The 18,255-nt window shown below is 39.7% G+C and overlaps 1 protein-coding gene across 2 annotated transcripts in view; it reads right to left on the reverse strand.

Moving 5' to 3' along the window:
* GFPT1 (glutamine--fructose-6-phosphate transaminase 1) overlaps positions 1-18,255 on the reverse strand; it is a 67,958-nt gene that overhangs the window by 41,215 nt on the left and 8,488 nt on the right. For both annotated transcript variants that reach the window (XM_012433959.2, XM_012433958.3), the window contains exons 2-4: positions 11,867-11,974; positions 7,979-8,086; positions 2,525-2,650 (exon numbers count right to left, since the gene is read on the reverse strand). In XM_012433959.2, the coding sequence (XP_012289382.1) occupies positions 2,525-2,650; positions 7,979-8,086; positions 11,867-11,974 (342 nt within the window). The remainder of the gene's footprint in view (positions 1-2,524; positions 2,651-7,978; positions 8,087-11,866; positions 11,975-18,255) is intronic.

An 18,255-nucleotide genomic window follows, 5' to 3' on the forward strand; every position in this document is an offset into this window, starting at 1 on the left:
GTGGTGAAGTCTCTAAGTACTTGCTTGTTAGCAAAAAAATTAATTTTTCCTTCGCTTGTAAAGCTTAGTTTGGCTGGATATGAAATTCTGGGTTGAAAGTTCTTTTCTTTAAGGATGTTAAATATTGGTCCCCACTCTTTTCTGGCTTGTAGGGTTTCTGCTGAGAGATCTGCTGTTAAGTCTGATAGGTTTCCCTTTGTGGGTAACCTGACCTTTCTCTCTGGTTGCCCTTAGTATTTTCTCCTTCATTTCAACCCTAATAAATCTGGCGATTCTGTGCCTTGGGGTTGGTCTTCTTGAAGAATATCTTTGTGGTGTTCTCTGTATTACCTGGAGTTGAATATTACCCTGCCTTGCTAGGTTGGGAAAATTTTCCTGAATGATGTCCTGAAGAGTATTTTCCAACTTGGATTCATTCTCTTCGTCACATTCAGGTACTCCTATCAAACGTAAATTAGGTCTTTTCACATAGTCCCATATTTCCTGGAGACTTTTTGTCCTTTTTGTCCATTCCTTTTTGTCCTTTTTTCTCCAATCTTGTCTTCTCGTTTCATTTCACTAAGCTGGTCCTCAACATCTGATATCCTTTCTTCTGCTTGATCAATTCGACTGTTTAAATTTGTGCATACTTCGCGAAGTTCTCGTGTTGTGTTTTTCAGCTCCATCAATTCACTTATATTCCTCTCTAAATTGTCCATTCTCGTTAGCATTTCATCAAACCTTTTTTCAAGGTTCTTAGTTTCTTTGCATTGGGTTAGAACAAGTTCTTTTAATTCACAGAAGTTTCTTATCACCCACCTTTTGAAACCTGCTTCTGTTAATGGAACATACTCGTTCTCCATTAAGCCTTGTTCCGTTGCTGATGAGGAACTGTGATCCCCTGTAGAGGGAGAGGCATTCTGATTTTGAGTATTCTCTGCCTTTTTAGGCTGGTTTCTTCCCTTCATTATATATTTATCCCTCTGTCATCTTTGTAATTACTGACTTTCTAACTAGGTCTCTGAGCAGACATCCAACTTGTTTATTCCCAGCGCCGAAATCTGAGCAATCCACTGCGCCGTCCAAAACAGCGGTGTTAAGATTGATGGTGCTTTTCTGCCCGGGAATCTCCGGACTCTGCACCAAGAACTGCTGTGCTGAGGCGCCAGCAAAACCGCCGCACTGGCCACAAGAGTTGCCCTAGCGACCCGTGGGGCTCCTCCGCTGGGAATCTCTTCATCCGTGAGCAACAAAAATTCGTCTGAAAGTGTGGCGTCCTCTCGTTCTCTGCGCTTTCACTGGGAGCTATGAGCCCAAGCCGCTAGTGATCAGCCATCTTGGATCGCTTTTTTTTTTTTTTTAATGAAAGAACAGACTCAAAAAATTGGTTAATGTTATCTACAGGGAGAATAAGAGGAAACAGAAGAGTCTAGACTTGTTTTGTTGTTGAGACACGGTCTTACTCTGTCGCCCAGGCTGCAGTACAGTGGCACAATTACAGTTCACTGCAGCCTCAACCCCAGCCTCAGGTGATCCTCCCGCCTCAGCCTCCCAAGTAGCTAGGACTATAGGTGAATGCCACTGTTCAACTAATTTTTGTATTTTCTGTAGGGATGGAGTTTCACCATGTTGCTCATGCTGGTCTCAAATTCCTGGGCTCAAGCAATCCATCCATCTCAGCCTCTCAAAGTGTTGGGAAGACTTCTTTTAATATGTCTTGTTTTACAGATATAACTTCAGAATTATGTAATATTTTAAATAATTATAAATAACATTTATTTTTTTAAAGAATATCAATCCTTAAAACTAAAAACTAAAAAATGAAAATATTAAAGTAACACATATCCAGCCCAGTAGCACAACTGCATGGAGAAAGACTATCCCAAGTAACTCTAAAACACAGTAATTTGATTACACATTCCTACAGAGATATGCCCTAAGGACAAAAACAGTAACAAAAATTCTCAGCCAGGCACAGTGTCTCATGCCTGTAATCCCAGCACTTTGGGAGGCCAAGGCGGGAGGATCACCTGAGGGCTGAAGTTCAAGACCAGCCTGGCCAACATAGCAAAACCCCATCTCTACTAAAAACACAAAAATTAGCTGGGCATGGTGGACAGAAAGGGTCTCATTCTGTTGCCCCAGGTTAGAGGGCAATGGCATGAGACCTGACCATGGCTCACTGCAGCCTCAACCTCCTGGGCTTAAATGATCCTCCCACCTCAGCCACCCAAGTAGCTGGGCCTACAGGCATGAGCCACCATGCCTAATTAATTTTATTTTTTGTAGACATGGGATCTCACTATGTTGCCAGGGCTGATCATGAACACCTGGACTCAAGCAATCCTCCCACCTCAGCCTCTCAAAGTGCTAGGATCACAGGCGTGAGCCAGCACTCTCAGCTCTATATACTCTCTACTACTTCTGAACGTTCGAAATTTTCCAGATGAAAAAAAATTAAAATAATGAAAATCTAAAAGCCTTCATTCTGCCCCCATTATTAGGCTTCCACAATCATTCCAAAGCACGAAAAATCTTTCCATACCATTATTTTTATCAGAGCGCTGGGGGTGGCTATTGACAGGATTGGGTTCTCCATGTGTTGCCCAACGGGTATGAGCTATTCCAAGGTGTACATCAAATTCTATATCCAAATCCATATCCTGTTGCTCTGAAGAAGAGGAAATGAAAAATTTCAGTATTAAATCATGCTGCAGAGATAATGCTATAAGCTATATTTAAATATAATTATTACAATGCTGCTCACTTGGAATATACAATCATTGAAACTGAAGATCAGGCATATTCAAAATAGTGATTAAAAAACTTAGGAGGCCAGGCACGGTGGCTCACGCCTGTAATCCCAACACTAAGGAAGGCCAAGGCAAGCAGATAACCAGAGGAAGGAGTTCAAGACCAGCCTGGCCAACGTGGGGAAACCCCATCTCTACTACCACTACAAAAATTCGCATGGTGGTGCATGCCTGTAATCCCGGCTACTCCGGAAGCTAAGGCAGGAAAATTGCTTGAACTCAGGAGGCGGAGGTTACAGTGAGCTAAGATCACGCCACTGAACTCCAGTCTGGGCGACTTAGGAATGCATCATATGCCTGTATCAAAACATCTCATTCATCCAGTAAATATATACATTTACTATTTACACACAAAAATTAAAAATAAAGATAAAGACTTAAGAGTTTATGCAACTCAAATATTGAGGGCAAATGGTTTCAATAACAACAAAAAAACTAATATAAAGTTAAAGCAAACATGACAAAATGTTAATAACTGATAAAGTTAGATGAAGTATATATAGGTAATAATGTACTATTCTTTCAAGTTTCCTACAGATATGAAAACTCAAGAGTTAAGGATAAAAACAATTATTGTAATTTTTAAAATCTGTATTTAATTCTTGTCTTAAAAAATCCTTATCAATTTAATTAAACATGCAAAAATAAATTCATTTTCCCAATGACACACAACCTTATGACTGCAATTTCTTTGGTCTCTGGTGAATGTACACACATCTCACAATATAAACTGCAATTATGGAGTGCCTCTAAATCAAACAGGTATTTGAGAACACAGCAATGCTATGAAAGTATGGGGCTACTGGGATATCGGCATAGGCCGATGTTTCTTTATTGTGAAAAGTAACTTATTTTTCATATAAGCTATCTTTTCTTGCTGCATCTTAAAAAAAATGGACAGCTCCAGTTATTAACTAGTAATGTCCTTCTTTTAATTTCCTAAATACAAACTTCATTTGGCTAAGAATGCAGATAACAAAGTTTATCAGAATTAGGTCTAAATTAAGAGCAAACTGGCTGGGCATCATGGCTCATGCCTGTAATCGTAGCACTCTGGGAGGCCAAGGCGGGTAGATCACTTGAGGTTGGGAGTTCAAGACCAGCCTGGCCAACATGGTGAAACTCTGTCTCTACTAAAAATACAAAAATTAGCCGGGCGTGGTGGCACATGCCTGTAATCCCAGTTACTCGGGAGGCTGAGGTAGGAGAATCACTTGAACCTGAGAAGGGAATGTTGCAGTGAGCCAAGATCATGCCACTGCCCTCCAGCCTGGGTGAAAGAGCAAGGCTCCATCTCAAAAGTAAGTAAGTAAATAAATAAATAAATAAATAAAATAGTATATTCTGTTGTACTATTACATTTATGACATCTTCCACTAGAATTTGAATTCTACAAAAACAGCAGCCTACCTTATTATTTTTGAATCCTAAGCACTAAAAGGTATACATTACAGATAAATTTTTGTTGGATGGCTCAATCTATCACTGAATAAAATCATGCATGTATTCTTTCCTTGCTTAACTGTCTTCTGAATAATTAAGGCAACCTGATAAATGATCTCCTCAAAAAAAGGATTACTGCTTTTTTTTCTTTTTCTTTTTCTTTTTTTTTTTTTGTTTTTATGAGACGGAGTTTCACTCTTTTTGCCCAGGCTGGAGTGCAATGGCACAGTCTTGGCGCACTGCAACCTCCACCTCCTATGTTCTCCTGCCTCAGCCTCCCAAGTAGCTGGGATTATAGGCGCCCACCAAAGGATTACTGTTTACCATTATTCAACAGGATAAGGCAAGAAATGAAAACATTTCTTTGACTACTTTTTTAAGCTAACTGTAATTAAAGCAGTATCTCCCTGCACATGCTGGCAAGCAATATTGGAGAAAGTCACAAGATTCTGTATATAGAATCCATTTCAAATTCATGGTAATTACCATACCTTTATTTTACTGTTGCCATAGGAACACTACCTAATATCTAGTAAGAAAAAAATTATGACCTAATTATTACCTAATAGTTAGTAAGAAAAATAATCATTAAACTGATAGTTCAATCCGGTTCCCTGACAGCTCATAACTTTACTATTCTAAGGCTCAATACCTGTAGTCCCTCAATTCCACTTTACTCAGCTTTTAACTTTTACTTGGTAATTGTCTGCTTTGTTTAGTTTGTATTTCACCTTTGATTCCTAGAGTACACTCTTTCTTTTAAAGGCTAACTCCTTGCCTGTGTCTTAGTCTTCTTGAACTGCAGTGCTTCAATAATTTCCTGATTTGCATCTTCTATCTTACCCCACCTCTACTCCACGGCTTCTTGCCCTCTGCCTGCCTTTTCTCAGATGTCATGTTCCCCTTTTTAAAAAAATACTTCAAACATATTTAAATTTGCTGGGAATAATAAACATCCAAATGCCCACACTCAGAGTTAACAAAACATCTAGTCATTTGTGCTTTACATATTTTTTTAAGATCTAAAATGTAAAAAAAAAATCAATGTTGTATAGGGAAACTTGAAATAAACATAAAAAATGCAGTTGATATCTCCTTTATATCCCCATCTCATTCACTTCCTCCCCAGGGGATTCTCAAGTTGACACAGTCTTACTACTCATGCCTTTTAAACTATGATTATGTTAACATGAGACCATAAATGATAGTACTGTTTTGTGTTTTTAAATGTCCTATACTTTACATGCCAGGAATTATCCATGTTCCTATATGCAGAACCAGATTCAGTGCAGTCCTTTCAAAGGCTACATATGGCCATTCACTATCATATACAACTTTTTTTTTCCAAGTAGCTTAGACTACAGGCACACGCCACCATGCCTGGCTAACTTTTTGTATTTTGGTAGGGATGAGTTTCACCATGTTGCCCAGGCTGGTCTCAAACTCATGATCTCAGGCAATCCACCTGCCTCGGCCTCCCAAAGTGCTAGGATTACAGGCGTGAGCCACCACGCCCAGCATATACAACTTATTATATCATCCCATTCCCTTATTTATAGACATTTAGGCTATTTCTAAATTTTGCAACAATGAATCTTGTTGTCATGTCACCTTGTTCATTGTGTTTCCTTCAAGTATATATCCAAGAGTGAAAGTGCTTGGTCTCAGGGTATAGGCATTTCCCATGCAGATATTGCCAGACTGCTCTTTAAAATGATTTACCAGTTACCAATTCACCAGCAATATCTGCAAGTTTCCATCTATAGACAGTAAATTCACTCAATACTTACTTTGCATGTTATTGTAGGGTAAGATTAGCTAGGGGTTGGCCAGTCACGGTGGCTCAGGCCTACAATCTTAGCACTTTGGGAGACCGAGGAAGGTGGATTATCTGAGGTCAGGAGTTCAAGACCAGCCTGGCCAACACGGCGAAAGCCCATCTCTACTAAAAATACAAAAATTAGCCCAGTGTGGTGGCACATGCCTGTAAACCCAGCTACTTAGGAGGCTGAGGCAGGAGAACTGCTTAAACCAGGAAGCAGAGGTTGCAGTGAGCCAAGATCTGTCACTGCACTCCAGCCTGAGTGACAGAGCAAGATTACTTCTTTGAAAAAAAAAAAAAAAAAATTAGGAATAAAGCAGATACCCAATAACTACACTTGAAAAATAAACCAGTTGGCCAGGTACAGTGGCTCATGCTTGTAATCCCAGTACTCTGGGAGGCCAAGGCGGGTGGATCACTTGAGGTCAGGAGTTCAAGACCAGCCTGGCCAATATGGTGAAACCCCATCTCTACCAAAAATACAAAAATTCACCAGGCATGGTGGCATGCATCTGTAATTCCAGCTACTCGGGAAGCTGAGACAGAAGAGTCACTTGAACCCGGGAGGTGGAGGTTGCAGTGAGCCAAGATTGCGCCATTGCACTCCAGCCTGTGCACTGTAGCAAGACTCCATCTCAAAGAAAAAAAAACAAAAACAAAAAGAGTTTACTGCTGAAGAGGCATGTTTCAATATGCTGACATTCAAAACTGGTGATTCTGGTCACATCTGCCTTTCTAGCCTCCCATATTTGTCCATCAATAATGGAAATAAAAAGGACTACTACCATTCCATCAACAAACCTGCCAACCCTATTCTTATCTTTAGCTATGCTATTCTACTGAGAAGATCCTCCCTTCACATATTCACTGACCAAATAAAATCAGCAATCATTCTCTATGTAGTCCCAGTCTCATCAACTTGTGGGAACTCTCCCCTGAATCTCACAGCAATGTCTGTTCTCTCCTACAGAACCCACTGTAATCAGCCTGGTATACAGGATGTATACCTGTATGTGTATAACACACAGTAGATATTTATACTATTGTTTTTGAAGTGTAGTTATTTGGGTGTCTGCTTTACCCCAGCTAATCTTACACTACAATACAGGCAAAATAAGTATTGATTTAATTTGTTAAACAAGTACTACAAAGCTAAATGTATGGCTTATGTGGGAAAAAAAAACAAAATCCATCATTTTCCTCTACCTGTACTCTTTCACAATGATTATGATGGCATTCATTTGAGTAGGTACATAAAATACTTGCTGTTTCCTGGGTTTTGTGGAGAATTTTAAAAATATTTTTTCAATCAGTCTACTTCAAAGTTTGCTTTGTTTTCAAGTTTCTTGTGCAAAAATAAAATGTGCAAGCATAATGTTATGATCTAAATACTGAGAAGTAAATCTCTTTGATGGGGCATACATCTCTGACAACTCCTTATGCCAGAGAAAAAACTGTGAGGGAAAACATGATCCTTAACAGATTATATCAGACCTACTAAAAGGTGCACTGTCCAAATTGACTACATCCAAGTTAGGCATTTAGTCTAAAGCGAAGACAATTAGCAAGTGAAGACACATGTATAAGGTCACCACTAAAAATACCTTTTGTCCTATGAAAGGCTCTTACTCAGGAATGGTGGCTCTGAAGCTACTTGATTTAATATTCAAGCTTGCGCTGAAGGTAATATGCCTAACTAATTTCCTTCCCTAGTTGCAATCATTATTTTTCAGGTTCAGGCACTTTTTAAAACTAGTCTAGACGGTAACAAAACTACTTTTCTTCCCTCCCTTTAATGTTACAGACCATTATCATTAAAATGGGTCTCAAAATATGAGGGGAGGGAGTAACTTGGTGGGGAATGGGGAGGGGAAAAGGAAGAGAAGGGGAGGTGGGACAAAAATCAAACTAAGTACATTACTGTGAACTTCTTCATCCAGTGCCTTAACTTTTCCTTTCTTCTTAATAAGCTGGATTTTACAGGCATTGGCTTCCCAATCTTTGTCATTGCCTCCATCAACTCCCACACCTAAACCATCATAAGTAAAAGAACAAGATTTAGAAACTGGCTACTGATAAAATTATTAATATGAGGCATAAATTTTTAAATAAAAAAATACTCATCTAAATAATCCACTTATTTACCAATTCAACATCTACTGAAAACCTACTGTGTGTCAAAAACCAGGATAGCTGCTAGAGACAAAAATAAAAAGAACTCAATTCCTGTCCTCAAATTTCAAAGTCTATCAAGAAGATAGACAAGGAAAAAATAATTCAGCATGATTATGAATTATAATAAAAATACCACAGGTTACAATTGGAGTACAATGGAGAAATGCAAAAGATGGGCACCCACCTGAGAAGGTGGCTAAGGAGGGAAGGTCAGGGAACACATCTCTTAAAAGAATCCTTAAGTTGCTAAGGAATTTGAAAAAGCTACCCTGAAGATACTGGGAAAACACTTTGTCCTGTCAGCAGAGAAGTGATTCAGCAAAAATGTTTAGCAAAGTCCTTCTAGAAACAGTGTAGAGAAAGAATTAGAGGGAGAGAAACGGAAGGAAGAAACCAGCTGTCAAAAGTTATAGTTACAGCAAAGCAAAAATGAAGAACACCTGAACTAAACAGTGGTAATGCAGAAAGAGATAAGTGATATTGAGAAGTGGAATTGAGAATATAAGTGAGAAGGCAGGAGAAGTCTGGAATACTTCAAAGGACTTGTTGAATGATTCTTAACAAAAGGGACATAAAAAAACAGACTGGGCATGCCTTTAATCCCAGATAATCGGAGGCTGAGGCAGAAGAATGGCTTGAACCCAGGAGGTAGAGGCTGCACTGAGCTGAGATCACACCATTGCACTCCAGCCTGGGCAAAAGAGCAAGACTCCATCTCAAAAACAAACAAAAAACAGAGTGGGGAGTGGGGTGAGGACTGCAGTGTATCAGTTTGTTTGTTTTTTCTGAGACAGAGTCTCAATCTGTCGCCTAGGTTGGAGGGCAATGGCACGATCTTGGCTCACTGCAACCTCTGCCTCCCAGGTTCAAGCAATTCTCCTGCCTCAGCCTCGCAAGTAACTTGGATTACAGGCGCATGACACAATGCGTGGCTAATTTTTTTTTTTTTTTTTTTTTTAGTAGAAACAGGGTTTCACCATGTTGGTCAGGCTGGTCTCGATCTCCTTACCTCAAGTGATCCACCCACCTTGGCCTCCCAAAGTGCTGGGATTACAGGCGTGAGCCACCACACCCGGCCTCAGTTCAATTTTTGAACATGCAAAGTTTAAAATATCATGGTCTATCTAGAAAGAAACTTCTAGGAGGCCTAGAATACAGCTTGGGAGATACATCTGGATCAGGTAAATCCACCTTCATTAGAAGTCACCAATATGGCCAGGCACAGTGGCTCACGCACACCTGTAATTCCAACACTTTGGAAGGCCAAGGCAGGTGGATCACCTGAGGTCAAGAGTTCAAGACCAGCCTGACCAACATAAAGAAACCCCATCTCTACTAAAAACACAAAATTAGCCGAGCGTGGTGGCACATGCCAGTAATCCCAGCTACTCGGAAGGTTGAGGTAGGAGACTCGCTTGAACCCAGGAGGCGGAGGATTGCTGTGAGCAAAGATTGCACCATTGCACTCCAGCCTGGGCAATAAAAGTGAAAATCCATCTCAAAAAAAAAAAAAGAAGTCACCAACATACTTACACACAAAAAAATTAAACAAAAAGAAAACAAAGAAACAAAAAAAGAAGTTACCAACATAATAGAAGGCTGATGAAGTCAGAGCTCACACAAGAAGACACAAAATAAGAAAAGTGGGCCTAGAAAAGAATCTTGGTTGGATGTGGTGGCTCACACCTGTAATCCCAGCACTTTGGGAAGCCGAGGCAGATAGATCACCTGAGGTCAGGAGTTCAAGACCAGCCTGGGCAACATGGTGTAATCTCATCTCTACTAAAAGTACAAAAATTAGCCGGGCATGGTGGCGCGTGCCTGTAATCCTAGCTACTGGAGAGGCTGAAGCAGGAGAATCACTTGAACCCAGGAGGCAGAGGTGCAGCGGTGAGCCAAGGTTGCAATGGTGAGCCGAGATCATGCCAAAGCACTCCAGCCTGGGTGACAGAGCAGGACTCATCTCAAAAAAAAAAAAAAAAAAAAAAAAAGAATCTTGAAGAACATTAACATTTGAGCAGAAGAAAACACTGAGTAGAAGAAAGGAGCCTCCAAAGCAAACAGAAAAGAAGTAATCAGCATCTAGGAAGAGAATGAGAAGATGTGCTGTCAAAGAAGCTAAAGAAGGAAAGAATTTTAAAAACAAAGGAGTTGAGGAACTGATTTTCCATTACTAAGGAAAGTCAAGGAAGATAAATGCCCTTTCCATGTGGCAATGTTAAGTGTACAAAAAAAGAGTAACACAGAAGATGTGAAACTGCTATCCTTAGAAAAGCTTGTTTTCAAGGCTGGCCCTTCATTAGCATCTAGAAACTTGGTTTTTGGAAGGATTTCTACCACCCTAACTAAGAGGGGGTTATTATGCAAACTGTGCAAACAATGTGGTTTATGCTGAACATCTGCTTTTCTTCTGAAAGTCTAGAATTTTGGTACATGCTAGGCAGAGGGTGTCTATGTGACCGGCCCCCAGTGAAAACCCTGGGCACTAATTCACTAGCGAGTAGCTTGTGCCTAGCTTTCTCAAGACTTCACACAAAGCACCTTCATTGTGCTTTGTATTCTTTTGCTATAATGAAACATAGTCATGAGTGTAACAAAATGCTGGGCGGGCACGGTAGCTCACGCCTGTAATACTAGCACTTTGGGAGGCCAAGGGAGGCGGATCACGAGGTCAAGCGATCGAGACCATCCTGGGCAACATGGTGAAACCCTGCCTCTAATAAAAAATAAAAAAAAATTAGCTGGTTGTGGTGGCGTGCGCCTGTAGTCCCAGCTACTCGGGAGGCTGAGGCAGGAGAATTACTTGAACGCAGGAGGTGGAGACTGCAGTGAACCGAGATTGTGCCACTGCACTCCAGCCTGGTGCCTGGCAACAGAGCAAGACTCTGTTTCAAAAAAAAATTTTTTTTTAAAAACAAAATGCTGAGTCCTGTGAGTCCTCCTGGGGAATCAACAAATCTAAGGATGGTCTTAGGAATCTCTGACACAGTTGAGGAAGGAGCTAGGGTAGAATATAAAGTTGCCAGAAAGCTATGTTTACGTGTCATTTATTTAAAATAAAAGAGGCTGGAATCAGTAGCTTTCCTGTAATCCCAGCACTTTGAGAGGCCAAGGCAGGAGGATCACTTGAGGCCAGGAGTTTGAGACCAGCCTGGGCAACACAGTGAGACTCTCATCTCTACAAAAACTTTTTAAATATTAGCTGGGCTTGGTGGTGCACAGCTATGATCCTAGCTACTCAGGACTGGGGAGGGAGAATTGCTTGAGCTCAGAAGTTTGAGACTGCAGTAAGCTATGACTGCACCACTATACTCCAGCTTGGGTGACATAGTGAGACCCTGTCTCAAAAATAAGCCTTCATGAATTTTGTTTTATCATAATAATGCCCCATATGATGTTTTTATAGTAGTATTCTTAATAGAAGGTCACTGTAAGAAGCAATACTCCACATTAATGGTAACACTGTTGAGGTTACATGAATAAATCCTTTAAACATGATAAAAGACAAAAATTCTTCAAATTTACGCTTATTCAAAACAAGAGACTTTAATAAGAATCTAGTCTCCTAATAATAAAAATAATCTCTGCTTAAAGAATCACGCAAAATCCATAGTAATTTTTTAAAAGGAAGTACCAGCAGAATCATATCCTCTGTACTCCAGTCTCTGAAGGCCTTTGATTAGGGTCTCCAAGATTTCTCGTCTCGTTCGAGGAACATGGTAGTTTAAGTAAGCAAATATACCTGCAAGTAAACAAATATTAATGAAAATTTCTGATTTAAAAATCAAAATTAGCATAATTATGTCAAGTATGTGAAAAAATGTGAAGTTAGATTCCATCTTTCAAACATCACTTCCAACCATTTAAAGGCAATGGAACTTTTTCAAGGAGGAATTTCTCGTAAGTATAAAAAACTAAACACGTCAAAATACATGTTTATAATTTTTTCAAAGAAGCTTATAAAGCTGGCTACTTATTTTCCATGACTGACATTTTGTTAAGTGAAATTTAATGTTTTTAAAAAAACCAGTTTGCAAATTCATGGTTTATGTCCTATATTCGAAGCATTTGGTTTCAAGAAAAAAAAAATCTGAAGTATTTTAAGCAACATATAGGCCCTAAAATCTATACTAATGAGATTAATTTTGCTTACTTCCAATAATAGATGATGGGAATAATACAACTTAAATAATTTTATAAAATAGTAAAAATTGACCAAATTTATAACCATCTTAGAAGATAACTGTTTGAATCACTTGTTCATCAAATATTACCAAAAGACAACCACATGTTAATAACTCTTGAAAATTCATAGAAAAAGAACAATCATTTGGAAAAACAAAACTAGAAATAAAAGGATTAATACAATGTGAACTGAACTAGAAAAGTAAAGAAATAACAGAACACAGGTAAGGGAAATCCACACTTTCAGCAATTGCAGCATGGACAGTATCTGAGGTTTTCCATGGCTGAGCTTTGGCCAGAGCAGTTACAATGTATCAAAACTGAAGACTAAAATATATAAAAATACAAGTTCAAGCTGCTTATTTTAAAACTTCCCTTTTTCTTAACTTTCCTTTCACTGTAATTCTACTGATTCATAAGTTTAAATTAATTCTGTGAGATAGAACTCCCGAATGACGAGTCTTCATTTCTATCTAAGTCTTTACTTCTATAGAATATGAATGTTTCCTACTGAAACATTTCAGCATACAAAAATGCTGCATTGTTGATAACCAACAGAAAAGACATCATAACATATATGCTGATCACCATGATCAACACACTGCAATTTTCTCAAATATATTATCACGCCCTAAAGATAATAAGAGAAAGATAATAAGAGAAACACACACATTAAAATCCAAAACAATCTGAAACAACGGTTTCAACGCTCCACAAAGAAGTAGTTCCAGGCCAAAGACTTATAGAAATCCTGTATTTCATTCAGATATTTTTTAAAAACCACAGCCAGGAACAGTGGCTCACACCTGTAACCCCAGCACTTTGGGAGGCCAAGGCAGGTGGATCACAAGGTCAGGAGTTAGAGACCAACCTGACCAACATGGTAAAACCCCATCACTACTAAAAATACAAAAAATTAGCCGGGTGTGGTGGCACGCACCTGTAATCACAGCTACTCAGGAGGCTGAGGCAGGAGAATCGCTTGAACCAGGGAGACAGAGATTGCAGTGAGCCAAGACTGCGCCACTACACTCCAGCCCGCATAACAGAGTGAGACTCCATCTCAAACACACACACACATCCACATACACACACCTTAAATTTATATTTTTTAAGCTTTCCTGTAATGGACAGTCATCTTACTTTCACAGTACCAGCACCCCGTAAGGGAGGGTAGAACATCTATCTTACGTAATTCAAAAACAGAAATTGAGTTAACTAATATCCCAGAGATACTCACAAATACCATTCCTAACCTCAAAGCACAGCAATTAAGATAAGGATAAACAACATGCTGCTTCAGGATATTTCTAAGGTAAGAGTGGTAGCGGCACAGCAAAGTGGAGTTTCAAACTTTCAATGGCTACTCATGATAAACACTAGAGGGCAGTAGAAGAGTCCCAAGACCAATGTCCACCCGTTAAATTCAGAAGAATGAGTCTGGGGTTTTTGCTGTTACTGCTGTTCCTTCACCAAGTTATCTGTAATATGCATAAACCAATAACCCAATTGTAAATCAAACTTTTATGTGTTCTGCACTCCTCACCCATGGGTCACTGATCTTTGAGAAAGAAAGATTAAATACCAACAGATAACTATTAGTTCAGTATTTTAACCAGGTCATTAAAAGAAGATACACAGAACACAAATCTTTTCTAAAACAATACTTTAATACAAATGTGGGCCGGCGCAGTGGCTCATGCCTGTATCCCAACTTTGGGAAGCTGAGGCAGGCAGACCACCTGAGGTCAGGAGATCAAGAACAGCCTAGCCAACATGATGAAACCCCGTCACTACTACTAAAAATACAAAAATTGGCCGGGCATGGCAGTGCACGCCTCTAATCCCAGTTTAGGAGGCTGAGGCAGGGAGAATCACTTGAACCTGGGAGGCAAAGGATGCAGTTAGCCAAAATCGCACCGATGCACACCAGCCTGGGGGACAGAGCGAGACTATGTCTCAAAAAAAATAAAAATAAAAAATTTTAAAAGTGTGAAAAAAAACTGATTCTCTACTAGTCCCCACCACTGTGACTAGCATCGGCTAGAATCCACTAAAGGATACAATCTAGCTTATTTGAAAACACAAGGCTGTCAAGGATTGTCTGCAGTCTGACCAGAGCTGCCAAATTCTAATAATGCAGCACATCCAGAAAAACTGACTCCTAAACTCTCTTTTAAGAAATCTAAATCTGATAGTAAAAGTAAAAATGTAAGCTGGATGGTAAAAATGTAACTGTGATGGGAAATCTAAATCTGATAGTAAAAGTAAAAATGTAAGCTGGATGGTAAAAATGTAACTGTGATGGTAAAAGAAATAAATATTAAATATGTACACCAATTTGTTAAAACCATTTAAATGCTAATGATATAAAACTGTTTTTAAGACAATTTATAGACTCTACTTTTTTTAAAGATTAAGTAATGCAGCCAGGCTGGGTGGCTCACACCTGTAATCCCAGCAACTTGGGGAGGCCAAGGCAGGTGAATCATATGAGGTCAGGAGTTCAAAACCAGCCTAGACAACATGGTGAAACCCCACCTCTACAAAAAAACAAAAATTAGCCAGGCATGATGGCAGGTGCCTATAATCCCAGCTACTCTAGAGGCTGAGGCGGGAGAATTCTTGAACCTGGGAGGCAGAGGTTGCAATGAGCTGAGATCATGCCATTGTACTCTAGCCTGGGAGACAGAGCAAGACTCCATCTCAAAAAAAAAAAAAGTAATGCAATATAAAATTCACCATTTTTAATAATGTAACAGCAACAGCATTCAACTTTGATAATACTTCTAACTTCAGTCTCCGTAGTTTAAACTGGCTCACTGTATGAATCTTGAGAGCTTAAGAACATTTTCATAGAAAGGAAAGAGCTCTTCTAAACAATAACTCCCCCCAAACAAACATAAAATTCTAACTATCTGATAAACTGGCCGGGTGCGGTGGCTCACACCTGTAATCCCAAGACTTAGGGAGGCCGAGGCAGGTGGATCACTTAAGGTCAGGAGTGCGAGAACAGCCTGGCCAACCTGACAAGAGCGAAACTCCATCCCCCCTCAAAAAAAAAAAGGGAAAGAAAAGGATTCAGTGGCCCCATCTCCTCAAAAGGAAGAAAAGTCATGATTGATTGGCATCACATATTACATAGAAAGTAGCAACATAAGTGCCAAATATTTCCTACCTCTGACATTTGAGGGCATTTAGAGTCATCCCCTCTGTTGATGTTCTACAGTTTCTAAGGATTCTTCTCTGATTACTCTGGAGCCATTCCTGATGGATTTAACGCTTTTTTTTTTTTTTTTTGAGACGGAGTCTTGCTCTGTCACCAGGCTAGAGTGCAGTGGCGCGATCTTGGCTTACTGCAACCTCTGTCTCATGGGTTCAGGCAATTCTCCTGCCTCAGCCTCCCAAGTAGCTGGGATTACAGGCACCCATGCCCAGCTAATTTTTTTAATTTCAGTAGAGATGAGGTTTCACCATGTTAGCCAGGATGGTCTTTATCTCCTGACCTCGTGATCCATCCGCCTCGGCCTCCCAAAGTGCTGGGATTACAGGCATGAGCCACCTCGCCCAATGGGAGTTGACATTTTTTAATAGCTCTATAGACTGCATTTCTCTTCTGGGTCACACTTCTTTGTTACAACAAACATTTACATGATTGTGTTCTGTATACTTTGTATCTACCAAATTAATACTGGAAATCTGGTGAAGGGCCTTATTGTTTTCAGGCTATACTGTTAAGAATAAAAGCAAAGTAATACAAAGGACATTTTTCTACAAAATCATATTATCACACCTAAAAAGATAATAATGCTCTATTATCATCTAATACAATGTTCACATCCTAATTTTCCCTATTTTTAAAGAATATCTTTTATAGCTGATTTGTTCATTCTGGTATCTCATAAAGGATCATACCTCACATTTGACTGTTATGTTTAAGTCTCTTTGAATCCAGAATGGTCTCCCTTGTTGCATAATTTCCCCTGAGAAAAACCTGGGGTTAATTTTCTCCTTGAATGTCTCACCATCTGAGTATGTCTAATTCTTTCCACTATGTGGTCTTCCTAGTTCCTTTATCCCTTACATTTCCTGTAAACTGAGAAGATAAACCTAAGGGGCCTGAGTCTACGATACTCTGCAAACATCTTCAGAATACTTTCTAAGGCTTTAGAAGTTGACAGCACTGATTTTATAATAACGGTGCATTTCCCAATCAGTGGCATCTTAGTTCAATAAATTATCATATATCAAACTCCAATTCAAAATCTGCATTTTCCTTGATAGAGGAAGCACTGCTATTACTGATAATCACTACTGTCATTTTTTGGTTTGCTACTGGAATTAAAAAAAAAAAGGAGAGAAGGAGGAATACAGGAAGCAGAAGTAGGAGCAACATTTCTTCTTACATAACTGGGCAGGTACTAAAAGGAAGAAAAGGATGAGAGACACCAGGACACATGCAGGGCAATTTCCTAAGATCAAAGTAACAGTCCAGCAAAGTGGCTCACGCCTGTAATTCCAGCACTTTGGGAGGCCAAGGCAGGTGGATCACGAGGTCAGGGATTCGAAACCAACCTGACCAACATGCTGAAGCCCCGTCTCTACTAAAAATACAAAACTTAGCTGGGTGTGCTGGCAGTCCCAGCCACTTGGGAAGCTGAGGCAGGAGAATCACTTGAACCTGGGAGGTGGAGGTTGCAGTGAGCCTAGACTGCACCACTGCACTCCAGCCTGGGCAACAGAGCAAGACTCTATCTCAAAAAAAAAAAAAAAAGTAATAGAGCTGGGAGAAGGAAGGGGATTAGCCTAAGGCATACCTGATGAGGAAAATGGGAGCTAAAAAGTTGAACCTGTCAGTTTCATAGCCCTGCCCTTTGATAGCACTACTAGCCCAAGACATTCCATCTGCAGGGATACCAGGTTAACTGTGATCTTGGAGTGCCCAGGACAATATTGGCAGCAGTTAATCAGGCACACAGGACATGTTCACAAGGGAGGCATTCACAACTCACAATGATGCTTGTTAGAGCAGAAATCGTTAGTTTGACCTCTGCTTTCAGGTCTTTGACTTATCAAAACTCCCAATAAACAGTTCTTTTTTTTTTTTTTTTTTTTTTCTTTTTTGAGTCTCACTCTGTCACTAAAGCTGGCATGATCTCGGCTCACTGAAAGCTCCACCTCCCAGGTTCCAGCAATTCTCTTGCCTCAGTCTCTCAAGTAGATGGGATAACAGGTACCTGCCACCATGCCCGGCTAATTTTTTGTATTTTTAGTAGAGATTGGTTTTTGCCATGTTGGCTAGGCTGGTCTCAAACTCCTGACCTCTGGTGATCCACCCGCCTCAGCCTCCCAAAATTGCATGCCTGTAGTCCCAGCTACTTGGGATTACAGGCATGAGCCACCGCACCCAGCCTAAACTCACAATAAACAGTTCTTAACTAAGGTAATGACAAAAAGCCTAAAATCAACTTTCCGCCACTCTTCGGTAATTGCTTTAAGAGCACACACAGTAGCTGTATTAGCATAGATTTTCTACCCCAAATCAGCATGCACTTCACAAATGTAAGTTTTCTTACTAATGGAATATACTTGGAATAAAGTAACTCCCTAACTGAAGCTGATGCTTGCACCTACAGGTATCATTCTCAGAAAATGGCAACTTAAATTCAATGACAAAAAAGCACTTATGAGCACCTTGCTAACAAAATTTCAGAAGCAATCTGGATCACAGACTAGACACACCTGGTTGAAAGCAATGTAGCTGCAAAAGACTGTTAAACCTTATTGAAAGAAAATTGAAAACAACTGACTAGTCAAATTATTAAAATTCCTATGCCT

This window comes from Aotus nancymaae, unplaced genomic scaffold, assembly GCF_030222135.1.
Source record: "Aotus nancymaae isolate 86718 unplaced genomic scaffold, 86718_ANA_hifiasm-v0.15.2.pri h1tg000057l, whole genome shotgun sequence".
Lineage (NCBI taxonomy): Eukaryota > Metazoa > Chordata > Mammalia > Primates > Aotidae > Aotus > Aotus nancymaae.